The sequence below is a fragment of the Parambassis ranga genome, chromosome 22, assembly GCF_900634625.1.
Source record: "Parambassis ranga chromosome 22, fParRan2.1, whole genome shotgun sequence".
Lineage (NCBI taxonomy): Eukaryota > Metazoa > Chordata > Actinopteri > Ambassidae > Parambassis > Parambassis ranga.
The window spans coordinates 4,409,255-4,430,753 of NC_041042.1; the positions used below are offsets into that span (position 1 = coordinate 4,409,255).

The 21,499-nt window shown below is 42.3% G+C and overlaps 2 protein-coding genes across 3 annotated transcripts in view; one reads left to right on the forward strand and one right to left on the reverse strand.

The window, feature by feature from the left end:
- fancm (FA complementation group M) overlaps positions 1–15,182 on the forward strand; it is a 29,147-nt gene extending 13,965 nt beyond the window's left edge. Inside the window, exons 5-24 of the mRNA XM_028396215.1 lie at positions 1,726–1,857; positions 2,291–2,423; positions 2,551–2,643; positions 2,804–2,908; positions 3,229–3,401; positions 3,741–3,947; positions 4,037–4,277; positions 4,367–4,515; positions 5,223–5,387; positions 9,938–11,468; positions 11,546–11,634; positions 11,934–12,002; positions 12,155–12,262; positions 12,661–12,820; positions 12,910–13,016; positions 13,104–13,540; positions 13,617–13,701; positions 13,800–14,100; positions 14,195–14,489; positions 14,563–15,182. Coding sequence (XP_028252016.1) covers positions 1,726–1,857; positions 2,291–2,423; positions 2,551–2,643; positions 2,804–2,908; positions 3,229–3,401; positions 3,741–3,947; positions 4,037–4,277; positions 4,367–4,515; positions 5,223–5,387; positions 9,938–11,468; positions 11,546–11,634; positions 11,934–12,002; positions 12,155–12,262; positions 12,661–12,820; positions 12,910–13,016; positions 13,104–13,540; positions 13,617–13,701; positions 13,800–14,100; positions 14,195–14,489; positions 14,563–14,680 — 4,698 coding nt within the window. The 3' untranslated portion in view covers positions 14,681–15,182. The remainder of the gene's footprint in view (positions 1–1,725; positions 1,858–2,290; positions 2,424–2,550; positions 2,644–2,803; positions 2,909–3,228; positions 3,402–3,740; positions 3,948–4,036; positions 4,278–4,366; positions 4,516–5,222; positions 5,388–9,937; positions 11,469–11,545; positions 11,635–11,933; positions 12,003–12,154; positions 12,263–12,660; positions 12,821–12,909; positions 13,017–13,103; positions 13,541–13,616; positions 13,702–13,799; positions 14,101–14,194; positions 14,490–14,562) is intronic.
- A 53-nt stretch (positions 15,183–15,235) lies between these two features.
- Positions 15,236–21,218, reverse strand: slc25a29l (solute carrier family 25 member 29-like). Of its 2 annotated transcripts, XR_003669493.1 has the most exons (5): positions 20,790–21,218; positions 19,475–19,518; positions 18,484–18,567; positions 16,662–17,514; positions 15,236–15,900 (listed from the first exon to the last, which is right to left on the reverse strand). XR_003669493.1 is itself a non-coding variant. In XM_028396218.1 (4 exons), exons 1-4 carry the CDS (start codon positions 20,821–20,823, stop codon positions 16,744–16,746), a joined length of 933 nt encoding a protein of 310 aa, XP_028252019.1. In that variant the 5' UTR covers positions 20,824–21,218; the 3' UTR covers positions 15,236–16,743. The 2 variants fall into 2 exon arrangements, 1 of the variants encoding a protein (XP_028252019.1); XM_028396218.1 differs by having other exon boundaries at positions 15,236–17,514.
- Between the last annotated feature and the right edge of the window lie 281 nt (positions 21,219–21,499).

Genomic DNA, 21,499 nt, shown 5'->3' on the forward strand with positions numbered 1-21,499 from the left:
AAATCTAGCATCTGCATCATTCTTGTAGAACTACTTCACTAATTTCATTCCTAACCCACATGCCTTGTCTTATTATGAAGAAAATTGCATATATGTAATGCTTTTAGAACTGTGTAGAATGAGATGAGTGTACTTTATTTGTACAGCGACTTTAAATACACCTGATGATTTAATAAAAATACCAGGTTTAAATTTAGATGGTAGAAAGTAAACAAATATTACTTACACTGTGTAAAATGTATTTGACGTGAAACAGTGATTTCCTTCTGCACATTCTGTTACTTCTTTCCACATTCCAACTAAACAAACGGTGACCTCACTAATCTGGTTCTGTGTAATCTCATAATCTGGACCTGACCACTGCGTACACATTTTCACATTGAGCACCACCTGTTGACCGGCTATAGAGACCATGAGGCAGCTGTAGCCAGCTTGTGGCTCTTTGTCTCAGTGCTTGAAACGGCAAGCCAATTTCATGACTAAGGAACATGGATAGTTGAAGGGGTAGAGCAATGCAGAGATTACCCTTTGTCCCTTTAATAATAGTGTTGCAAAAACTGGCATAAGGGTGGCAGCAGAGAAAAGGGCCAAAAAGGGTTAATCCTTCACCCCCTTAGCATTACAAGCTAACTGGCCAATGGTCTTCTTCTGGGAGGCTGTAGAGGTGAAACTGATGGTCTGTATTAGGGTGGAATTTCAACACTGTACAGAGCACTAAGTGACTTTACCTTAGCGTATTTTATTTATTGTGTGTCATCATAATTTGTCTGTATGGTCAAAAGAAAAGCATTAGCATGCAAAATAAATTGAACAAAACCGAGGAAGTAAAGGTAGAAATGTTGTTTCAAACCCTTGACTTAGACATCAAAAGTACAGTTCACCATAGTACATCCACCAACAATGTATTGATCACTGTTATAGTTTTACAATGTAACAACAATCACTGCTCTTTCAAGCAGTAGCAGACTTTTGGTGCATTGCATTTAAACTGATCCAACAGATAAATACAAAGAATTAGTATGTTGTGTGTGATAAAGCACAAACCTGACCGAACCCAGCGATTATCAACTGACCGTCTCTCACAAGTGCAAGGAGGACAAACCGACGGTCAGTTGATATCGCTGTTGATGTTTCCTGAAAGGTCATTGTGGAATTAAAGGTTGTTATTTAACCTTTTGCTTTTGTCCCCATAATCTGTGAAGCACACTCACATTTCACCTCGGAAACAGACTGATCCTAGACAGCTCACAGGCAAAAGTAGGCAACAAAAAAAACAAAACAAAAACCAACAGAAAAATGGCTGTCATCTGTTATAAAATATTTTCTAGTCCAAAAGGTAACCCACTTCTTCCTCTCAGGGCGGTCTGTTATTCTGCAGCTGAAATTGAAATTGTAATGACCCAGCATCCCATTATCTTGGAGCTGTGAGGATGAATAGATGCTGTTAAACCCGTCTCTTGAACAAACTGCTTTCATCGCTCTTCACATTATTAGGAAACGAGGACAGGGTAAAGCAGAAAGACCCCGACACGTATAAAAAAAAATACAGTTTGTGCATGTGTGTACTAGTAGTAAAGAGACCTTCACATCTCAAAATGGGAATATATGTGTGTCTAGATTTGCTACCCTGTCAGTGTGATGCATTAGCACAAACACAAAGGAAATGGCCTATTATCATTGACCTATATACATTCTCTTTTCTTGTTTTGTCATCTTTCCTGACAGGTGCTGGAGAAATTCATGTCTCGTCTGGTCAGGAACCGAGCGATGGCCCACAAGGACCTGCGGATTCTCACCAAGTACCAGCTCATTCTTGCCAGGGATCAGTTCCGCAAGAACCCACCACCACACATCAAGGCATGGTTTACTGTGTGTTATCATGTGCGCTATAGTCTGCAACAGATATGCTGGTGCACGTGATATAGGAGGGCATTAAATGGTTCAAATACTGTATTTAGAAGGAATAATAACCGCTGTGCATCACGCTGCTGAAGAAATAAAATATAGGCACCTAAAAAATAGATACATAAAAACATATTGGACCCTGATGTTCCTCAGGGATCAGAACATACATAACATGTACAGAAATAACTGCCTTCAGTATGATGTCATCGATTGGTCAGAATTGAGTACTCTACAGGGCTGTGTAATAAAAACATGGGTATGTTATAATCTGATTAGCAGAATACCCTGTTTTATATGAATATAATCTGGCCTGTGCCTGCAGAATTTACTATCACCTCACTGCTGGTCTCACCTTGGTGTCACGGAATAACATGCTTTCCTGCAGGGTCCTCAGCAGGGAATGCTGGAGGGTGACTTTGCCCTTTGCATCAGCCTGTACCATGGCTACGAGCTGCTGATGCAGATGGGCCTCAGATCGCTCTTCTTTTACATCCAGGGAATCATGGACGGATCCAGAGGTCAGTCATGTTACCTCTCGTCTCAGCACATTAACCTCCGCCTCACATTTACATGTTTGTCGAGCTCTTCTGCGTTTTGGAAGGATGTGTTTAATGTGACTCTCTCCTCGGCCCTTATTTTGTGCAGAGATGTCCAGGGCCAAGAATGAGCTGCTGAGGACTCCCATGTTCATGGACCTTTACCAGGAGATGGAGGCCATGTTTGCGAAGCCATCTTCTGGTACAGGAGCTCTCATTCTCACCACGTCATTTCTGAGCCTGTAGTGTCATCAGATGAGACTTTTGGAAAATTTGAATTTAACCTGTTTTCAATTCCTCCATTTATAATCTGATTTGGAAATGGAACGTACTGAACTGCCTAATGTTTTCTATGTTCGTAGGTCCAGATGAGCCATTCATTTACAGTCACCCCAAGCTGGAGAAACTGGAGGAAGTGGTGCTGCAGCACTTCAGACAGTGGGCTGAGAGCACAGAGGACAGCAATGGTGAGGAAAGCAGTGCTTTAATAGGTTAAAACTAAAGTGTACCCTTATTTTTTAAATAAATAGTTGTACAATGATTAAGATAATTAGAGGCTGTCCTCACTAAACACACAAAAGCATCCAAAGTGCATACTGTAAATTCATATAATCACATGATACATAACTTGGAGGCAAAAAACCAAAACATATTTGGAAGCTGGTGTGTTCACTCTGAGCATATTCAATTTGGAGAGGATCACTGAACAAAGCATTCCTGCAGGCATGCTGAACTGAAAACACTGTAAGAAGTCAGCGAAATGTTTGATTCTCGTCTGTCTCATTAGGTCCTCAGGAAGTAAGCACACGTGTGATGATCTTCTCATCGTTTCGGGAAAGCGTGCAGGAGATCGCAGCCATGTTGAGCCGCCATGCACCGCTCATCAGGGTCATGACCTTTATGGGCCAAGCTTCAGCTGGGAAGGGGGTGAAAGGCTTCACCCAGAAGGAGCAGCTGGAGGTGTTTCACTTGTTCTTTTCTTACAATGAAATGTGGCACTTAATGTTTTAGACAAAGATGTCAGCATCTCAGTCCCATAATAGCACTTCCTCAAGTAGTTATTATTCTTTAATAGCGGGAAAGGTTAGTATAATTTTCTACCCCACCTGATGTCTGCCATTCACCACAATTTGGCTCTGCAGGCCGTCCTTGCCATTTCTTCCAGGCACACAATTAATAGAACTGTACATTATGTCTGACATATGTCAAAAGGACAGTTTGTGTATGCTACATTCACCAATATGAAGGATACAATTGTAGGATAATGACATAAGATGGATTTCTTCACCTGTGTTGCAGGTGGTGCAGAGGTTCCGACAGGGAGGCTTTAACACACTGGTGTCCACCTGCGTGGGAGAAGAAGGGTTAGACATTGGTGAGGTCGACCTCATCGTGTGCTTCGATGCACAAAAAAATCCTATTCGCCTTGTGCAGAGGATGGGACGCACAGGACGCAAGCGCCAAGGACGCATCGTCGTCATCCTGGCTGAGGGACGGGAAGAGAGGGTGAGTGTCTTCATGTGTCTTCCTCTCACAATGATGAACCCTCACGCAGCTCCATGTATGTGATAATTATAGCCTTCATTTTGCCACAGACCTACAATCAGAGCCAGAGCAACAAGCGCAGCGTGTACAAGTCCATCACTGCCAACAAAAGCGGCTTCCACATGTACCCCAACAGCCCCCGCATGCTTCCTGAAGGGGTGAACCCCATCCTCCATAAGATGCACATCACCTGCGGCCAGTTCGACCACAGGGAGAGCGGCAGGAGGTCTGGCAGGGGTCGACGGTCCCACTCGGAGGGACGAGCGTCACTCATCCATCCTCAAAACCTGAGTGAGTGACAAGGCAGGAGCAGATTCTGTCTGTGATTTATTTCAGTCTTAACGTGAGTTTCTAAACTGCTTGTGTGTTTCTGATTGCAGTCAAACAAGGCAGTGCAAAGTCCGACGGCTTTCTGAGCAGCACAGAATATTCCCTGTGGGAGTCCACCATGAAGCTGGGTGACCACGAACCTCATCCAACCTTGAAGCAGTCACACTTCATGTCCATACCCAGTGACCCACCACCTCAGGTAACTCTGCTTTGATTTCTTTGGGGCTTTATTAGCATAATAGCAGACCCACAACCAGTCAGAGCAATGAAAACTGCAGCGGGGTGCTAAGTGACAGGAAAATATAAACCTGACAGACCATGTAATGCAAAAATTATATTTGAAAGTGTGACTTTAATCATGGACAACTGCTCTGCTTGTAGCAGTGTTGAGTAACATTATCAACAACTAGCTTCCTTCTGTTACTATGCCCCAGGTTTGGCAACCACTAGGGACAGTAGGTCAATAAACGTTTTTTTTTTTTTACCAAATCCTGTCTGGAAGTATGTCACACACGTTGTTTACAACAACAGGTGTTTGTGCTTCTGTTTCACAACATCAAACCTATTTTATTTTAACACTTGTGATTTGGCTGTGATTGACGAGGGTGATTAGAAATCTGATTGGACAGAGTGTTCTGTCTCTGCATCACAGAAATGAGATCTCAAATTTGGCTGTTTCCCAGGCTAAAAAAAACCAAAATAACATTTAATGTGTTGTCAGGTCATAACAGGAAAAACTGACTCATAGATATTTGATCAAGATATTTTTTTAATGATTTATATAAATGATAAGATTTTGCCTTGGTTCCATGTGGGAAAAACCTCCTGCCCACAGAAATACTTGCCATTTATATATCTCAAACACAATCAGACCAGCGACACTAAACCCTTATTTTTCTGATTAAGGAGGATGTTTCCACAGACGGCCCACCATCCAGAGAGCTGTCTCTTTGGGAATGGAGGCACTGGCAGCACAAATCTCTTCCTTCACATACTGTCGATCACTCCCTCCGCTGCAACCACTTCGTCAAAGTGATGGAGCTCATAGACGGAATGAAAGAGGAAAATGAGGTGAGAGAATGGAAAATTAGTTTTGCACAGCTGAAAAATTAACTAAGCGGCAATAATGAATTGAAATCCTGTATAATCAGAAACTGAAAGTATTACTGGTAATGGGAGATGGTTCCATAAGATGGCCTGAATCCTGATTAAAAAAAGAAAGACAGTAGTGTGCATTTTCTAAAGGGAGAACAAAAATTCACTAACTTTCCAGGCTGCAAGGAATCAGCTGAGCTGCATGTGAACACACAATTGTGGTTTGTGTTGAGTTACTAAATTCGTCATTTTTTTGACCTGGAGGAAAATTCCTTGTATTATAAACACACTTCATGATGTAAGTGTGTTTTTTTTTTTATTTTAATTTTGTTAGCTATGTTTTTCCCTCTAGTATCGACAAGATCATCAGATCTAGAAATGGGCAATCAGGAAGGACACATAAAACAGGGTGATGTTTGTTTTCATGACCATGTTCATATAAGACCATTACCTTATCATCTCAGAGAATCAGTTTTTTTTTTACAAGCCTCCTCATCCCACCATCTGCTGTTTCGTAAGATTGTGCTATCGATAAGACCTCCGATTTCGTCCAAATCCTTCAAATTGGGTCAGAGATTATGATAAAGCTAAGATTATTGGCTGAAATAACAAGTGGACTCTTATTACCTACCCCACACCCCCCATCCCCTGTGAGTCTTGACCCTGTCCTGAAAGGAGAATATGATCCCACCTGTAAAAACAAAAAAGGATTACTGGGCAAGATGGAAACTTAATGTCTCCCATACCTCTATGAATGAATTCAGGTATAGCAGACAATACTGACCATTTATACCTTTTACGTCATTTTACGTCGTAAAAGGTATATGTAACCGTTAGACAAATAAGCCCACAACAGGAGAAAAAAAAAACACTAGATAAAGCCTATAGACAGAATAAATACCAAATTTAATATTAGATTCCTTAAATGATCTGGAGCCACAGAACAGACTAATCTATTATCTCACAAAATTAAATTAAAGTCTGTTTTCAGTGAGAGAAAATGTTCCAAATCAGCAATTCCACAGAGACAATCCAGCATTAACCTTTGCAGTAAGGAATTTGAAACATGTTCTGAGAGCTCTCTATTTAGATTAACTATTGCAGACCATTTTTTTGCCCTTTTTCTTTGAGGAAGAAAAAGCAACATCACATAAATGAAACATTTGTTTCCTTAAAGAAATCTCCTTAGAAAAGCCTTAGAATCCAGAAGCCATTATGCCCATTTGAGGCCATCGTGTGTGTTTCATTATGCTGTCTTTGTCTCTTTTTACGATGAGAAGGCCCACGAGGAACAGGCAGGCCTCTTCTCCTGTGATTATGAAACCATTCTCTGAACTGTTACATAAGGCCAGGAAACTGGAAGTAGGTCGGCTTGTGATGACCCACATGTATAGCGTACTGCGCTGAGTAGAGGGGAGTGGGAGATCAAAATAACTCAGCAAGACAACTGGACTTACAAGTCCAGTTGCCAACGAAAACGATGACTGAGAATCTTCGTCAACATGAGATAAAAATAAATTAAAGTAAATAAAACACAAACTTACTGACATAATGATTATAATGTTAAGTATATGGGTTTATCATCATATTTTTATTGTGGAATAACAAATTGCATTGCATGTTTATGGCCTTTCAGCATAAAAGTCTTTGAATTTTTTTTTTTGAGTTTCAATATGTGGGCCACATAAGTACTAAGTATATATATATATATTTAACTAAATGTACACCCAATTTTCTCAGTGTTTACAGCTAGTAACTGTAGCTCTGAAATGGCGCTAATCATTCTGATTTGCAGTACAGATCGTAAAACCTTTGGATTCGGGCAGCTTGTGTCAGTGTCCATCAGTCTGAGGACAAAGACACCTCTTATCCTGAGCTGTAGGCAGCATGTTTGGAAACAAAATCATGCAGACTGATTAACACAGATGATGCACTCTTTGTATGTGTTCATAAGCATCAAATTCATATGATTATTGTGCTGCGTTCAGACAATCAACAGCAAGCAGTTTCCACTTTGCTGCTTCCTTCACGGTTGTGAACGGTCTGACCCATCCAGCCATCTGCAGCGCGGCCTCTCCCTCTGTTTAAGGTTACTTTTCAGTCTCCAGATCTAATCTTTTTGTTTTTTTTTAATTGAGCGCCATGGGTTAAGCTTAATCCTGTGTTCGATGCATTATGTTTTAGTAACAGATAGTGTTGGAAAAAGGGCATCTTTTTCTTTATGATAACAGATTCTCGTTCCCATGCTCTAAGGTCATATACTACAAGCCTTAGTTAGCTTTGAGCAAAGCTGCATCTAATAAAAACATGTGTTCGAGATAGATTAACCTGAAAGCTGCCATTCACTTCTGCAATTTATCAGAAACATTTTTTTTTTTTACAGTTTTGACATCATCGTCATTAGCGACATTTAAATTCTTGTTGATTTAATTAATGTAACATGGTAACATGGAAACTTAAATACGGGACTGTAAATGAGTTATAAATTCACTTGATTAGATTTGATATTTTTGATTATAAGTTAAACTTGATTTACAATCCTGTGTCAGATATACGCATCACAAAGGGCAAAAAGCAACCACAACAAAGTGCAGGTGTTTGTAAATGGTTCCTCTGGATCTTGGTGACTCAATTTGCAGATACAAGTGGCTGGAATGTTCCTAGAGGGGGAGCTCCTGGTGTAGCAGCAGCTTGTTTGTGTCAGGAGTAACCAGTCAAGGTGGTTCAGCCATCTGATTAGTATGCTTTGGTCACATCACCTTGGAGGTTTAGGAGGACCTAGAAGCTGCATAGCTGGTAAATCCAATAATGTATGTCTGAGCCTGAGATGACAGCAAAATCCTGGAAATGTCCATGTTTTAAGTGGTGACAACCCCAAGAAGTGATCTTGATGAACAAATGGTTCATCCTATATTTGAAGCGGGGACCTGCTGTTTTATTGTAATGACAATTTAAGCTCCAACTTCAACATGATCTGCTCTGATGAGTCATTTTCCACCTTCAGCTGGCTGGTAGAATCATTTTCAGTTAAGGGCATATTTCTTGTAGGCTTAGTGAATTAACGTGGTGTCATAATACTGGAGGCTTTATAACAATCTTGCTGCTTCAGCTGCATGTGCGTTTTTTTAAAAATATAAAAAAACATGGCCTAGTGTCAGGGATGATGTCAGCACATCCTTGGCAACTCATTTTAAAAAATTATTTTTAATACAGTGATTAATGTAAAGAGTATTTTTTCATAGGGAAAGCCTCTGATATTTTATCTGCAGAGCGCTGGAAGCTCAAGGTCTGAAACCAGTTAATAATAATAATAATAATAGTAACAATGACGACAACGAGGCAACATAGATAGTTATTTACTGTAATCCTTTATCTAGATGGAATGCAGAAATGATTGCTCCCTGCTTTACGAGTGTTTTTAATTCCCAAAGCATTATGATGGCTCAGGAAAACATGCTGCACACAGTGTTTCTTGTACTTTTTGTGCAACTGCACACTTCATAAACCTGCTGATCAAGAAACTCAGTGACTGAGTTCACGCCTCATCAATAAAACACAGCAGCTCGTAAATAAAACATGCCTCTCCACCTCTCCTATAATTATCCAAAAGTACAAAACCAACGCGATGATAAATGTTCAGCCGCACGCACGGCCTTGGAATTTCCATTTCTTTTAATTTCATAAAAATAAATCTGATCCCCCCCCCTTTTTTTAACTTTCAATTTTAATTTTTAATTTTAACTTTAAAACTCAGTAGAGAAAAATATTATTAGTGATGAATAAATCAGAAGTAAAACAGGAAATAGCAAATTTATTCTGCAGTGCCATGATGGCAAATTAACAAAAACCTTGCCTAGCCTAGGGAACTGCGAGCCCTAAGTACGGGCTTAGCAGGTCAGAGACATAGCTCAGAATCAATCCATTTAATGCCTTGGACCTGATTAAAACTCTTAAACCGTATTGTGGTGGAATTGGGGTAATGTGTTCTCTTCTTGTCACTGCATTTTAGGTGTAGAGGCTTTTTTATCAGTTAAACAGTTTTGACAGTTAAAGAGACAGAAAGCAGATAAGGCTTGAAGGAAGCTTTATTAGGTGTGAGGCTTGTCCAATTACAGTCCTCCTCCAGCCCTCCTTCTCTGGGTTCACCGAGCAGCTTCCTCCTGCTGGTCACAGGTTCGATGGCGCCCTGTCGACCCAAGCAGGATACCACTTTAGATGAATCACTTCCAGGTCATGTGGTCCGTTCACATGAGTGGTGCTAGATGATGTGTGTGCAAAAAGATTAAGATTTAGTAAGTTCTTATTTTGTCATATATTGCTATATTTTAACATTTACCGTTACATCAGACTTGATATGTATCCACATGAGGCCTCACCTTATAGAGCACTGTGATCTAATTATTGTATGGACACGCTGGTGACATCAGGGTGCCACGTCTGTTCTAAGAGCATTATTGATCCTGGAGGTTGATCACAGCTCGCTGCACTTGCTGCTGGTGGATCTTATACAGTTTTCTGTGTTTCAGGGTGAATGTCGTTACGAACAGGAGCTCCTTCCTTACCTCCAAAAAGTGAACGTGGGGACAAGCGCACAAAAGAAAAAGAAAGCCAGGAAAACAACCAACGACAAACCTAAACATCTTTCTTGGTCTGAGCTGGAATATGTTGATGAGAATACACTACAGCGTCCTGTTGAACCTTATACTGAAGCACCTAAGGATCACGCAGAGGAAGTTTGTCCTCCAGAAATCCATGATGACTGTGCCATTATTAGGATGGATGTACCTTTAGACAGTGCTCCACAGATGACTGCTAAAAATGATGAAGACATTGAACTTCAGTCAATGTTCTACCTGCCTAAATGGGATTCGGCACCCACACCTTTCAATGATAAGCTCCTCCCAGATGGGAGTCTGAAAGCCATTCTGGCCAGCGTGGCCGATCTCCTGTCCAGATCTCCACCAGCAGTGCCGGATGTTTTAGAGGCTGCTCCGTCACTTCCTCCCACTCCTCATCAGCCATTCGCAGTCAGCTTTAACCTGAATGTGGACGATGATGATGATGATGAAGACGACATGATGGAAGTAGATGCCGCTCCAGTGGATACAGAGGGTGGAAAAGTCTCTTCCAACTGGCCTAGTGAGACAAATCAGCCCGTCTGTGCAGCAGCTGCCAGTCCGACTTGGGATGAAGTATTTGAAGATGATGAAGTCCAAAGGGAAACAGAGGAGGAAATGTGCAGTGACTTCATGGAGGAACTTGCAGAAAAAAAGGACGTAGAAAATAGTTTGAGCAGGGATGATGTGAGGGAGGAGACAGATGCTGAAAAAGACAATGATCATGGCTCAGAGATGGACGAGAGCATAGATCTGTTCGGGGACGACGAAGCCTTCCTGCAGTTGTCCATTCCAGATATCCCCACTCCTGAGGACGGCGTCACACCCAGGACGTCCCCCAGTGTCGCTGCTGAGAGTACAGAAAAGACTGCACACATGAAAACCCCAATAAAACCCTGCAGCCCCACAGAGTCAGCTGGGAGCACACACAGATCAAACACAGAGGAAGTGCTTGACTTGGCACACGCAAAGCATGTAACTACTACACATAACACAACAAACACCTCAGCACAAACAAAACCTGAGACAGATCATTCATGTCAGTCTTTTGACAGCTGCCATGACTTGTTTTCTGTCAACTTTGACCTTGGCTACTCACTGGACGACTCAGAGGAGGAAACGGAAAGAGAGGCTTCGCTTATGCCGGCATCTCCTCCGCCACCTAAAAAGCAGCCGGGCTCCACTGTATCTTTGCCGGTTTCCTCAAACTCCTCTACTCCCTATAATAACTTCACTAAGCAGAGGACACCTGCAGTGCGCAGCATATCTACTCCACAATGTACAGCACTGCCATCTCCCATCACATCAGCAGGAGCAAGGCGCACACTCCTGCCCGGCAACACCGGTAACACAGATGCATCCTCCATCTTAAAGAGGAGACGGGCAGAAGGCAACGTTGCTAAGCAGTCTTTTTCTGTGCTACACTCCCCTCCTCATCCAGGTAACAGTTACAATCAAAACAGCTTGATCTATAAACTTCTGTTTGAATGTGCTGACACCTGCACACTTTGTTCTTAGCCGAGTGCCACAGTGACAGCGAAGACGAAGTTGTGCTTCACAAAAGAAGACACCAGAACAAGGTTAACCCCCTGTCGTCCCCAGAAACGGTGAGCAGACTTGCAATCAGTGATCTTTATCATGATTCTGCAGATTCTTTTCACCTTTAAAACACCTGAAATCTAAAAAAAAAAAAAAAGACATGAGAAAATAAACACAGTTCACCTCAAGTCTTGATACAAAAAAAGGACAGGAGATATCTGATACAGACAGGTCTCTCAGCAATCATTTCCAAGGTGCCTGTGGTCGCCATGACAACCAGCTAATGAGAACAGCAGAAGCTTCTCCTGAAATGTCTCAGCAAAAAAAAAAAAGTGTTTGCCCTGTTTGTATAATGTTACTTTGCCAGTCCAAAGTCTTCGCTGATGTGGACTCCCCGGTGGTGGTGAAGAGGAAACGTGCCACTGCACTTAATACAGTAAGATTTTCTCCATCAGAATGAATATATGCTACATTGTACTCAATTTGAACATCTTAGCTCTGTGCATATCTTACCACCATTATTACATCATATGCTACACCGTACATCCATTCACAGCCTAATGACTAATTTGTGTGTCTCTGTTCCAGTCTAATGAAACAGAGGATGATGACGACTTCCAGAGCGAGTCCATTGTCACACGCAAACCCACGGCAAAGGGAGCCGAGAGGCAGATAGAGAAGCAAGCCAGCGCTAAGGTGTGTACAGCAGCAGATGGCTGACGACATGCTTTATGTTAGTTATCTAACATTTTGACATCTGTTAGTATATAAGCCCTTTTGTCCTCATCGTGGAGTACAGTGTGGGATTCTCTTTAAGCTTAGCTTTAGTCTATACCAGTCAAATATCTGCCTCTTTACATGATAACTCTCAGTTGTTGCCTAGTTGTGTGTGTGTGTGTGTGTGGCTTAGAGCTGTGGTTAAATCTGGCATGTAAGAGTAAAGAAAGACCTGTAATTCATAAAATAGAGTAACAACAGAGTTTTCTCCTAATATGACCTTGTCATAAAAATGTTACATCGATAAATATCTGCCAGCTGCACAGACACCCTCAGCATCTGTCAGCCCTGACATTTTCCATCCCTCCACCTCTTAGCACGCCATATGCCGAAAAGGGCGTCAGTTCCTGGATGAAGAAGCGTTGCTGTCTGAGGATGAGGAGGGCGTTTCATCTGACGAAGAGGACGGCGAAGAACAGAATCAGTCTCTTGGCGGCTTTGTGGTGGACAACACGCACTGCTCTCAGGGGCTGAATGGTGATGCACAATTGTTATTCCAATTTCTCCGTTATGAGAAGCAGAACGCTGTGACATTTACACTTTGACATCCTGTCTGTTCTCCTCAGACTCAGACATGCACGGGTTTTACCTGAAGTCTGTGAAAAGCCCTGCAATCCAAGGCAAATTCAAAATGTCCTACAGAAACCGTCACAACATGGACATCTTTTCTCAGGTATTCCATAAATAATCGTCAGCTGATTTATTGAAAATGCAAATGATGCAAGTTTGATGATGTATTATCTGCTTTTCTACGGACCAGGTTCCTGAGATGGATGAGACATATGCAGAGGACAGCTTTGTGGTGGGCAGTGACGTGGAGGAGCTGGGCAGCAGCAGCGAAGAAGAGGCTGAGGACATTGAGCTCCTGCCCGAGGCCTCCTACGTGGACGGGAGGAGGCAGTACGCCACCAGGCGCCGCGTCTTCCTGCACAAAGCCCGAGCACGGGTCGGAATCGCCACTGAATCACACCTGCAACAGAAAGTAGGAGAAAAAAACAAACGCACCCGAATCATACGTGTGAACGACTCTAGTGAAGAGGAAACAGAGGAAGTTAGTACAGAGAGGAGGCTCACAGCAGGAGGGGGTGTGGTCGCCGTACGGCCTGAGCCGAGCAGAGTCTCTGCATCTGCAACCATAGCATCCAAGGTGTCACTTTTGAGCAAAGCACAAGGGAGAGAAGAATGGACAAATGAGAGGTAAAGGAATCCTCACACACACTGTGTGTACAAAATGCTTAGCAACCAAGTCAACTATGCCATCTTTGTCCTGCAGGTGTCGCCAGAGAGTAGAATCTCAGCATCTTCTCTCTGATGAGCTGGACTTTGTAGAGCCAGAGTCCTCAAAGAAACAACTCCAGGTAGGAGCAAAGAAGAACACACACACACACACACACACACACACTGGGAAAATATACAGATGACTTGAAAACTACATTCATTTTTTTCCTTTCTCAAGACTCTCCCTGCCACTTCCTCTGCTTCCTCTACATCTGTGTGCATACTGGTGGACAGTCGTTGCATCAGCAGCGGTGTGGAACTGATGACCTGCCTGCGTCAGAAGCACGCGGCCACCGTCCACGTCTGCTCACTAGACAACAGCTACTTCATCGTCAGCAACCGCATGGCGGTGGAGAGGCACAGCCAATCGGATCTGGCCACGCCTCAGAACCGGAAGCGCTTGGCCGACAGAGTGAAAAGCCTGCAGGGTTTGTTTGAACGCGTGTGCCTGATTGTGGAAAAAGATCGAAGCAAAACAGGTTTGAATATAAAATATTCATCTCATCTTCATCAGAAAATATGAACATCAATCATACGCCGTCTATACATATGTATTGAACATCACTCTTCCAGGTGAGGCGTCCCGTCCACTTCAGCGTACACGTTACTATGACAGCACTCTGGCAGCACTGGTGCGTACTGGAATCCGCCTGCTGTGGAGTGACAGCGCTGAAGAAAGTGCAGGATTGCTGGCAGACCTGGCGCATCTAGAGCAACGTAAGGGTCAGGGCATCGCTGTTCCGCTGGAGGTCAAAGGGCAGCACAGAGAGCAGGCCCTGCAGCTGTACCTGAGCCTGCCTTCAGTCAGCTACGCCCATGCTCTCAACATGAGCCACAACTTCAGATCAATTGCACATGTAATAAACAGGTGAGTGAAGATTGAACAGAGGGGAACACTGAGTTTCAGATGGGCGTTACATGTGATGGTTTCTCTCCCGCAGCTCGATCGAAGCCATACAGAAGGGAGGCTGTATGAGTCGAACCAGAGCCGAGGAGATCTACCGCTTCCTGCGATACTCCTGTGACTCCTTCTTCGTAAAAGCAGCAAAAACCAGCTAGCAGGATAACAGGGTAACACATGAGGAAATACACAATCTGAGACACATTTATTTCTTTGTTTCTCCACAGTCTTTCCTTTTTTCCCCTCCACTTTGTCATCAGTCACCAGTTTCTGTGCAACAAGGAGTGACTGCTCTATATAATATTAAATCTCAATGAGAGGAGAGTGTTGGGATATTGTTTTATCCCATTTTTGCACAGCTCATAATACTATTGCATATTGTATAATGTGAGCATATGTTTATGCTTAACAAGAAGCTGAATATCGATACTTGAATAACTTATTTCAAATAATGAATACATTTATTTCTGTGTGAATAGAACAACAGATTGCATTAAAATAAAATATTTGTACATTTTTGTTTAAGTAAAACTGTAATCCACCTACCACCACTAGAGGTCAGCGTTTGTCTCTTTAAATATAAAGCACTGTTTTCTCCACAGCGACATTTAAAATCTCATTCATTCTCATTGTGGGAAATTGGAATCAGTCAACATTCAATTACAACCCAATCATAGTAGTTTTAGGCCCTGAGGGATGACCAAAGAACAGCCTTTTAAAAGAAACACATCTTTTATTTTTCTAGCAGAAATACATGTGGATGTGCTACTTTGGTGCAAGATATTGTACAATACTCAAAGTACATACAACACAAAAGCAACATTAGATATTTAAAGCAGCCCTTTTAACAAAAGAAGACAGGACACATGTGTCATCCACTAATGAAGACAAAACACAGACCCAAAAATCCAAACAAAAGTACACAACGTTGAAATCAAGTTAAAATCTGAAGCCTAGAAAAGATGTCATATCTCCATAATTATATAAGGGTAAAACCAAAACCCACAAATTCACAGTATGCACATCTTTGGACCGAACCTGAAGCAGATTCAGACCTGTGCTTCTGACCTACACCTGCAGGTGAAGCCATGAGAGGAGGGGGGGCCCTTTGTAAGTGCTACAAATGCATGTTTGTGGATGCTGCACTTCTGTGGTTAATGTGGTAAAATGTACTTCTTGTAACCATACATCACAGTGCTCTGACTGACTCCAGGGACATAAGCAGGGGGTTCCTGATCACATTAAAAGTTAACATACAACACAGAAAGGTAGAAAAAAAAACTGTAGCTCTGTCAAAAATACATACATTTCTGTCTCTAGGTGGCAATTTGCTGCCCTTGACTGGTCAGACAGCCCCCCCTTGTGGAGAAAGTGAAGTCTGTAGAAAGAAAAGTGGAAACGCTGTAACAGAATCTTGCATTAAGAGATAATCTAAAATGTACTGAGTGTAAAGTTTAAAATGTGACTTTAATATACCATAAGGTGCTTTCTGTGGACATTATGTGCAGAACATTCGATTACACTGCATCAAATAATTATTGATTATGTCATACTGCAATGGCTGTAATGTTTCTAATCAGCTGTACAGCAGATTATGACGTTAAAAGAAAAGAGATTTGTAACCTCGCACTTGATTAAAACTATAGACAGCAGCCATAATTTGGATCAAATCCAAAGGAATTTCAAAGTTAAAAGCATACATGTATAAAGGCTCTCTTTGTATTTGTAACTAATAGCACAAGGTGCTAAAATGCTGCGGTCACGTGAGGGGATTGGACGGCTAAAATAAAATAGTAAATCATGTCACTGATTGTAAAACAGAATATTATCAATGCCACTCTCTCACTTGGTGAATACAAAGCTTAGGCATGTTCAATAGTGCTCCGTTATGACCTAAACACAGCATCGCAGACATACTGTCTCTTTGACTCCACATTTTAGGGACATCTGTAACTGTCACTTGATGCTATAGTAACTCTTGTAACGGTCAAGTTTTCTTAATGATTTCAAACTCAACAACATTATGTACAAAAGCAAGAAAGTTTAAAAAGAGACCATATTTACAAGTGCATCTTTTACCTTATTTAAATACTACGTCTAACCACTTGATACCTTGATACTCCATGGACAGATGTTTACCTTGAATCAGTTCACCTTAGTCATCATTTAACAGATCATAGACCAGCGTTCAGCCATTGTAAAACTTCCCGACACCTGCAGCTCACATGCTGGTTGGCTGAGTCTGTGGCTGCAGAGGCTGCAGCTGGACAGATGGTGGCTCATTGTCCTGAATGCTGCACTCCTCTCCCTCGCGCATGTACAATAAAAACAGAGTCACAGTAGCAAAAGTGGTTGCGTTCACTGGGAACGCACGAAGCAAAGTGGACGTGAGTCCACGCGTGAACACTCTCCACCCCTCCTTCTTTAAGCTCTGTCTGACGCAGTCCATAATGCCGTTATATTGGTTTACGCCTCCGACGCCGTCCGCCTGCAGACGCGACTTGATCACATCCACGGGATAGGTGGAGAGCCAGGAAGCGATGCCTGACATTCCGCCGGCAAACAGCAGCTTGGGAATCATGTAAGGGTCTTCTGGCTCACAGCCCAGTGAGCGTGTCAGCACATCGTAAGCAAGGAAGTACACGCCAAAGCCAGGTGTCTCGCGCAGCAAAGTGGTCACCATGCCTCGATTGATGCCTCGGATCCCCTCCTTCCTGTAGATTCTTACTAGACAGTCCAGGGAGTTCTTGTACATCTTCCTCTTAGACTTCTTCTCGCCAGTACCTTGCATCTGCATGCGCGTCTTGGCCAGCTCCATTGGGCAGCAGATGACACACTGGATGGCTCCGGCAGAGGCTCCAGCGAGAAACTGGTTGAGAGGTGTGTCCTTGCCAAGTTTGCGCATGGTGTTGCCCTGGACGCCAAAGACTATGGCATTGATGAAGGTCAGTCCCATCATTGGAGAACCAATGCCTTTGTAGAGACCGAGCACCTACACACACACACACAGATATCAATGGGATTACTAATGGAGCTGCCAAAATAAAATGAAAGTGTATTTCACTTATTTAAATCCCAGTGGTTATAGCTGAAGTATTGCATTGGAACTATGCGACTATAGTGATACAGCTGTAATTAGCTGTAAGTACAAGTGTGATATAAGCCGCGGCCTCCATGTGAGACACGCCATGAGACTAGTCGTACTCCACAATCTCAAATGGCATGACATCCAAAGCTTTATTTAGCCTACCTAGAAAGAAGGTCCTCACTGACCCCAGACACACCTCCTTCTCCTGCCATGCCCCAACACCAAGTTAGGAACATGCTGGCTCATGTCTGTATTCTGAGGCCGTAACTGGACACTTTAATCAGACCTTCAAACAGACCACACACACACACTACACACATGCTACTTAGAAGAACTTCTCAGTCAATTAGTGCATGAAAATGTGTTGCTTTGGTGTGTTCCAAATGAATGTATCAACATCAAAGCAGATGGCCAACATCTCCTGCCTTTTGTAAGGAAAAATTATGTTTTTGTCAATTATGTCTGGTCTCTTTGAAAAAGGTGTTTCGTCTTCTCCCATCTCCATGTTTATTTTTTTCCTTCTTTTTTTTTATTTTTATTTTAGATACTGTATTAATCCCAGAGGGAAATTCGTTACGGCTGCTGCACAAGCAGTGTCATACAATGACTAGCAAGGCGCGCCACAGGCTAGGGTGAAGTGTCTTGCCCAAGAACACACAACAGTGACTAGGGAGGAGTTGGGATCGAACCACCAACCTTCCGGTTATTGGACAACCCTGCTATACCACTGTGCCACTGTTGCCCCTTCTGCTGCTTCCCTTTCATTTTTATTTTCTTTTATCTTCTCCTTTTCTTTACTTCAAATTTTTTTTTCATTTTTTTTGTTCAAAATTCGACCCATTTTCTTTAAAGTAAGTATGACATAAGGCTCACCGACTCTTGCCGTATGATCGACTGGAAGCAGTGAAATGTCCCACGGTACAGAGGTTTGTCCACATTTTGCACTTGAAGCCGCACCTGTGGATGACAGCCCTCACATTAGAGTCGCAAGAAAGAGCGTTAAGGCCACAGAGGAAATATTGTAATACAGGTTTACAGGGCAAACAAGCAGGCAACAGTTTTTGAAATTGTTTCTTTCAGGGTAAAAAAAAAACAAGGAGGTTTAGGGGGTTGTAAAAAAAAAAAAAAAAACACATTAACCGAGTTTTATATTCAAAACAATTCTTCTGTGCTTTATATTTCTATAACTCAAAACAGAACATTAGGTGAGAGAAAGAAAGACCTTGACCATACTTACTAGGTCACATATCCGTGGAGAGGTTGTTTATTTCTCTCTCTCATCTACAACACAGTGACACTGTTGCTGTTAAAGACAGCCTCCCCCAGCCCTAAGCAGGCACCAGCTCAGGGAGAAAGGACATTGAAAGCAAGGTATAAAAGAAACTACAACCAAACCATTTACCATCTGTCTGAGTGCCTCTGAAGTGGATGCTACACAACATGTGAACATTAACTTGACCTTGCCATCGTAAAAAAGGAAAGAAAGCATGTAAATAAAATACCTAAACCACACAATGTGAAAGTAGTTTGGCTTCGGCTGGAGTATTATTAACCTGTAAACTACTAGGTAAAGCAAATATCTATCTTATGTTGCTACATAGCCAATAATTTTGGAGAAATCTGCTCCTTGTTCTGCAAAACAATACTGTCATCTGGCAGTAAACAACAAAAAGGACAGGAACTACATATGAATACTAGGAAAAATGTATATTGTTCTAATAGTCATAGTCGCTCCTTTATCTAATCACTGTGTAACTTGAGGTTACCTAGAGTTATATTTAAAAGCTGCCAACACAGTGGAGCACTGAAATCATGTCATTGCCTGACAAAAGTAAACAGCAGGGAAGATGGAGCAGACACCCACCTTAACTGTGTCAAATGGATGTCCGACCAACACACCAGCAGCACCTAAGAATAAAAAAAAACACAAAAAAACAGACATTAGAATTTCAATTATTACAAACCACTGTGGCTTCCTGGTGAGAGGCACTGCAACAACACATTGTTGTGTCACAGTTACACAATGCAAATACAAACATTTAGATGATGGGATTTAAAAAATAAAAAAAAAACTTATGATCACCTTGCAACATCAAACAGCCTGCCCATCGTGAGACTGAGCACGTCACTGCACGTTAGCTTAGCAATGCCCCGGCCTTGACTCATATCAACAAGCCAAAAAAAAAACCCATTATACAACTTCTGTTCAGTTATGTACTCGTCCACTATCATCACACGTCAGCAACTTCTCCGTGACCTGACTAAATGTGTGCACACACACACACACACACACACACATCTGCTGTCCTTAACTGATTAACCACTGACACCAGGCATCAACATTTCTGACAAAGATGGATGGAAAATCCAGTCTGTGGCAATGATAAAACCAAAACCCTGGTTCAGAAATTACAATTAAAATGTAACCAAAATTCAAGCAGGTTCTAGTGGTGACCCAGTGGAAGGGCCAAGACTCCTCTGTATCAGTAAAAGAACTGATTGATTATCAATAAAAAAATAACATCAAGTACGGTAATATCACCATTTTCTAACAACTCTATCACACTTTTATCACATCAGTGCCTGTGCTCTGAACTGGGGTGTGCTACAGTCTGGAGGATCTGGCCTTGGGTGCAGGCAAAACAGCTGACATGATTCTCAAGGCCTCAGTGGACAGACCGGAAGTTGTGTACAGGACCACTCTCAACTGTGGAATGATTATTGCACAACACAGGATGGATGGGACATAAAATAATAATAATAATAATAATGCCAAGGTAATTACAAAAAATAACACAGATCCTGATGTTTTTCTTTATTATTATTATTATTATTTTGGACGTGTGCACCACTCCCACTGTGTGAGCTACACGTCTGGAATGTCACGTCACATACCTGAGCGTTAACATCCGGGATTTCCAGCACTTGCGGGAAAAAAAAGTTGTCAAATCTCAAAGAGTTTCAATCGATAAACCTGCAGTTTGTTTACAGCACATGAAATATAACACAGTACAAATCACGGCGTTGCACAAAGTGCAAGCAGTGACAACACAATCACAACTCGCGCTGTCCACGCGTCCCCTCGGCGATGGAAAAAAACAGAAAGGTGGCTAATGCTAACGCTAGTTAGTTAGTTAGTTAGCTAGCTTGTTAACGTGGCTAGCTCACTCTAAACTCACCTCCTATGCATCCAGCGGCGAAGTCCAATGCCATTCCCTCAAGAAGAAAAATGTATAACAGCTGGAAGACGTCACGCTAACTTAATGTCTGACGAAAGCAGTTCACAGGTTCCTTCGGAGGCTGCTTTGGGTATTCTGTGTGATTTATTTCACAGCCCTGGCTTGGTGTTCAGCCAGGCTGCTTAGCGCTTTCCGTAGTATTCTCCTTTTACCGCGGCTGATGCTGAGTAAACGAAAGATGAAGATCCCCTCCGGCTAATGAGCTTTAACAACAAAGTGTAACAGTCTTATTGTGATGTATCTGATGTGTCCTCGCTTCCTGCTGCCAGAGTTGCTCTCTTTCTGCCAAACCTTTTCTATTTCTGTGCGGTCGCAGGAGGCGGAGGGTGGGTTCAAAGCAGAGAAGAAGGAGCGTGTTTGCCCTTTTTAAGGAAGTCCAATCGGATTACTTGGAGGCAGACAACTCCCCTAGCGGACACCGTCCGCCCCTCACGCCCATTGGCTGCTGCGGGGGTAGAAGCTGTCGCTGCTGATCCCTCCGATGTCAAAATCAACAGTGTTATCAATTCCGCTACTTAGGATACTTAAACCTATAGACACAACACTTTTGTAAACTCTTGTGCAATTCAGTTCAATACAAAAAAAAATGACCTAATTAATATTAAATGATTTATTTATAGTTATGACTCACGAGAAAACCTGAAAAAACT

Coding starts and splice junctions, on each gene's coding strand:
- slc25a29l (XM_028396218.1), bottom strand. CDS start 20,823: ATGGCATTGGACTTCGCCGCTGGATGCATAGGAG. Junction 19,519..20,789: donor CGCCGCTGGATGCATAGGAG/GTGAGTTTAGAG, acceptor TTTTATTCTTAG/GTGCTGCTGGTGTGTTGGTC. Junction 18,568..19,474: donor ATCCATTTGACACAGTTAAG/GTGGGTGTCTGC, acceptor TGTCATCCACAG/GTGCGGCTTCAAGTGCAAAA.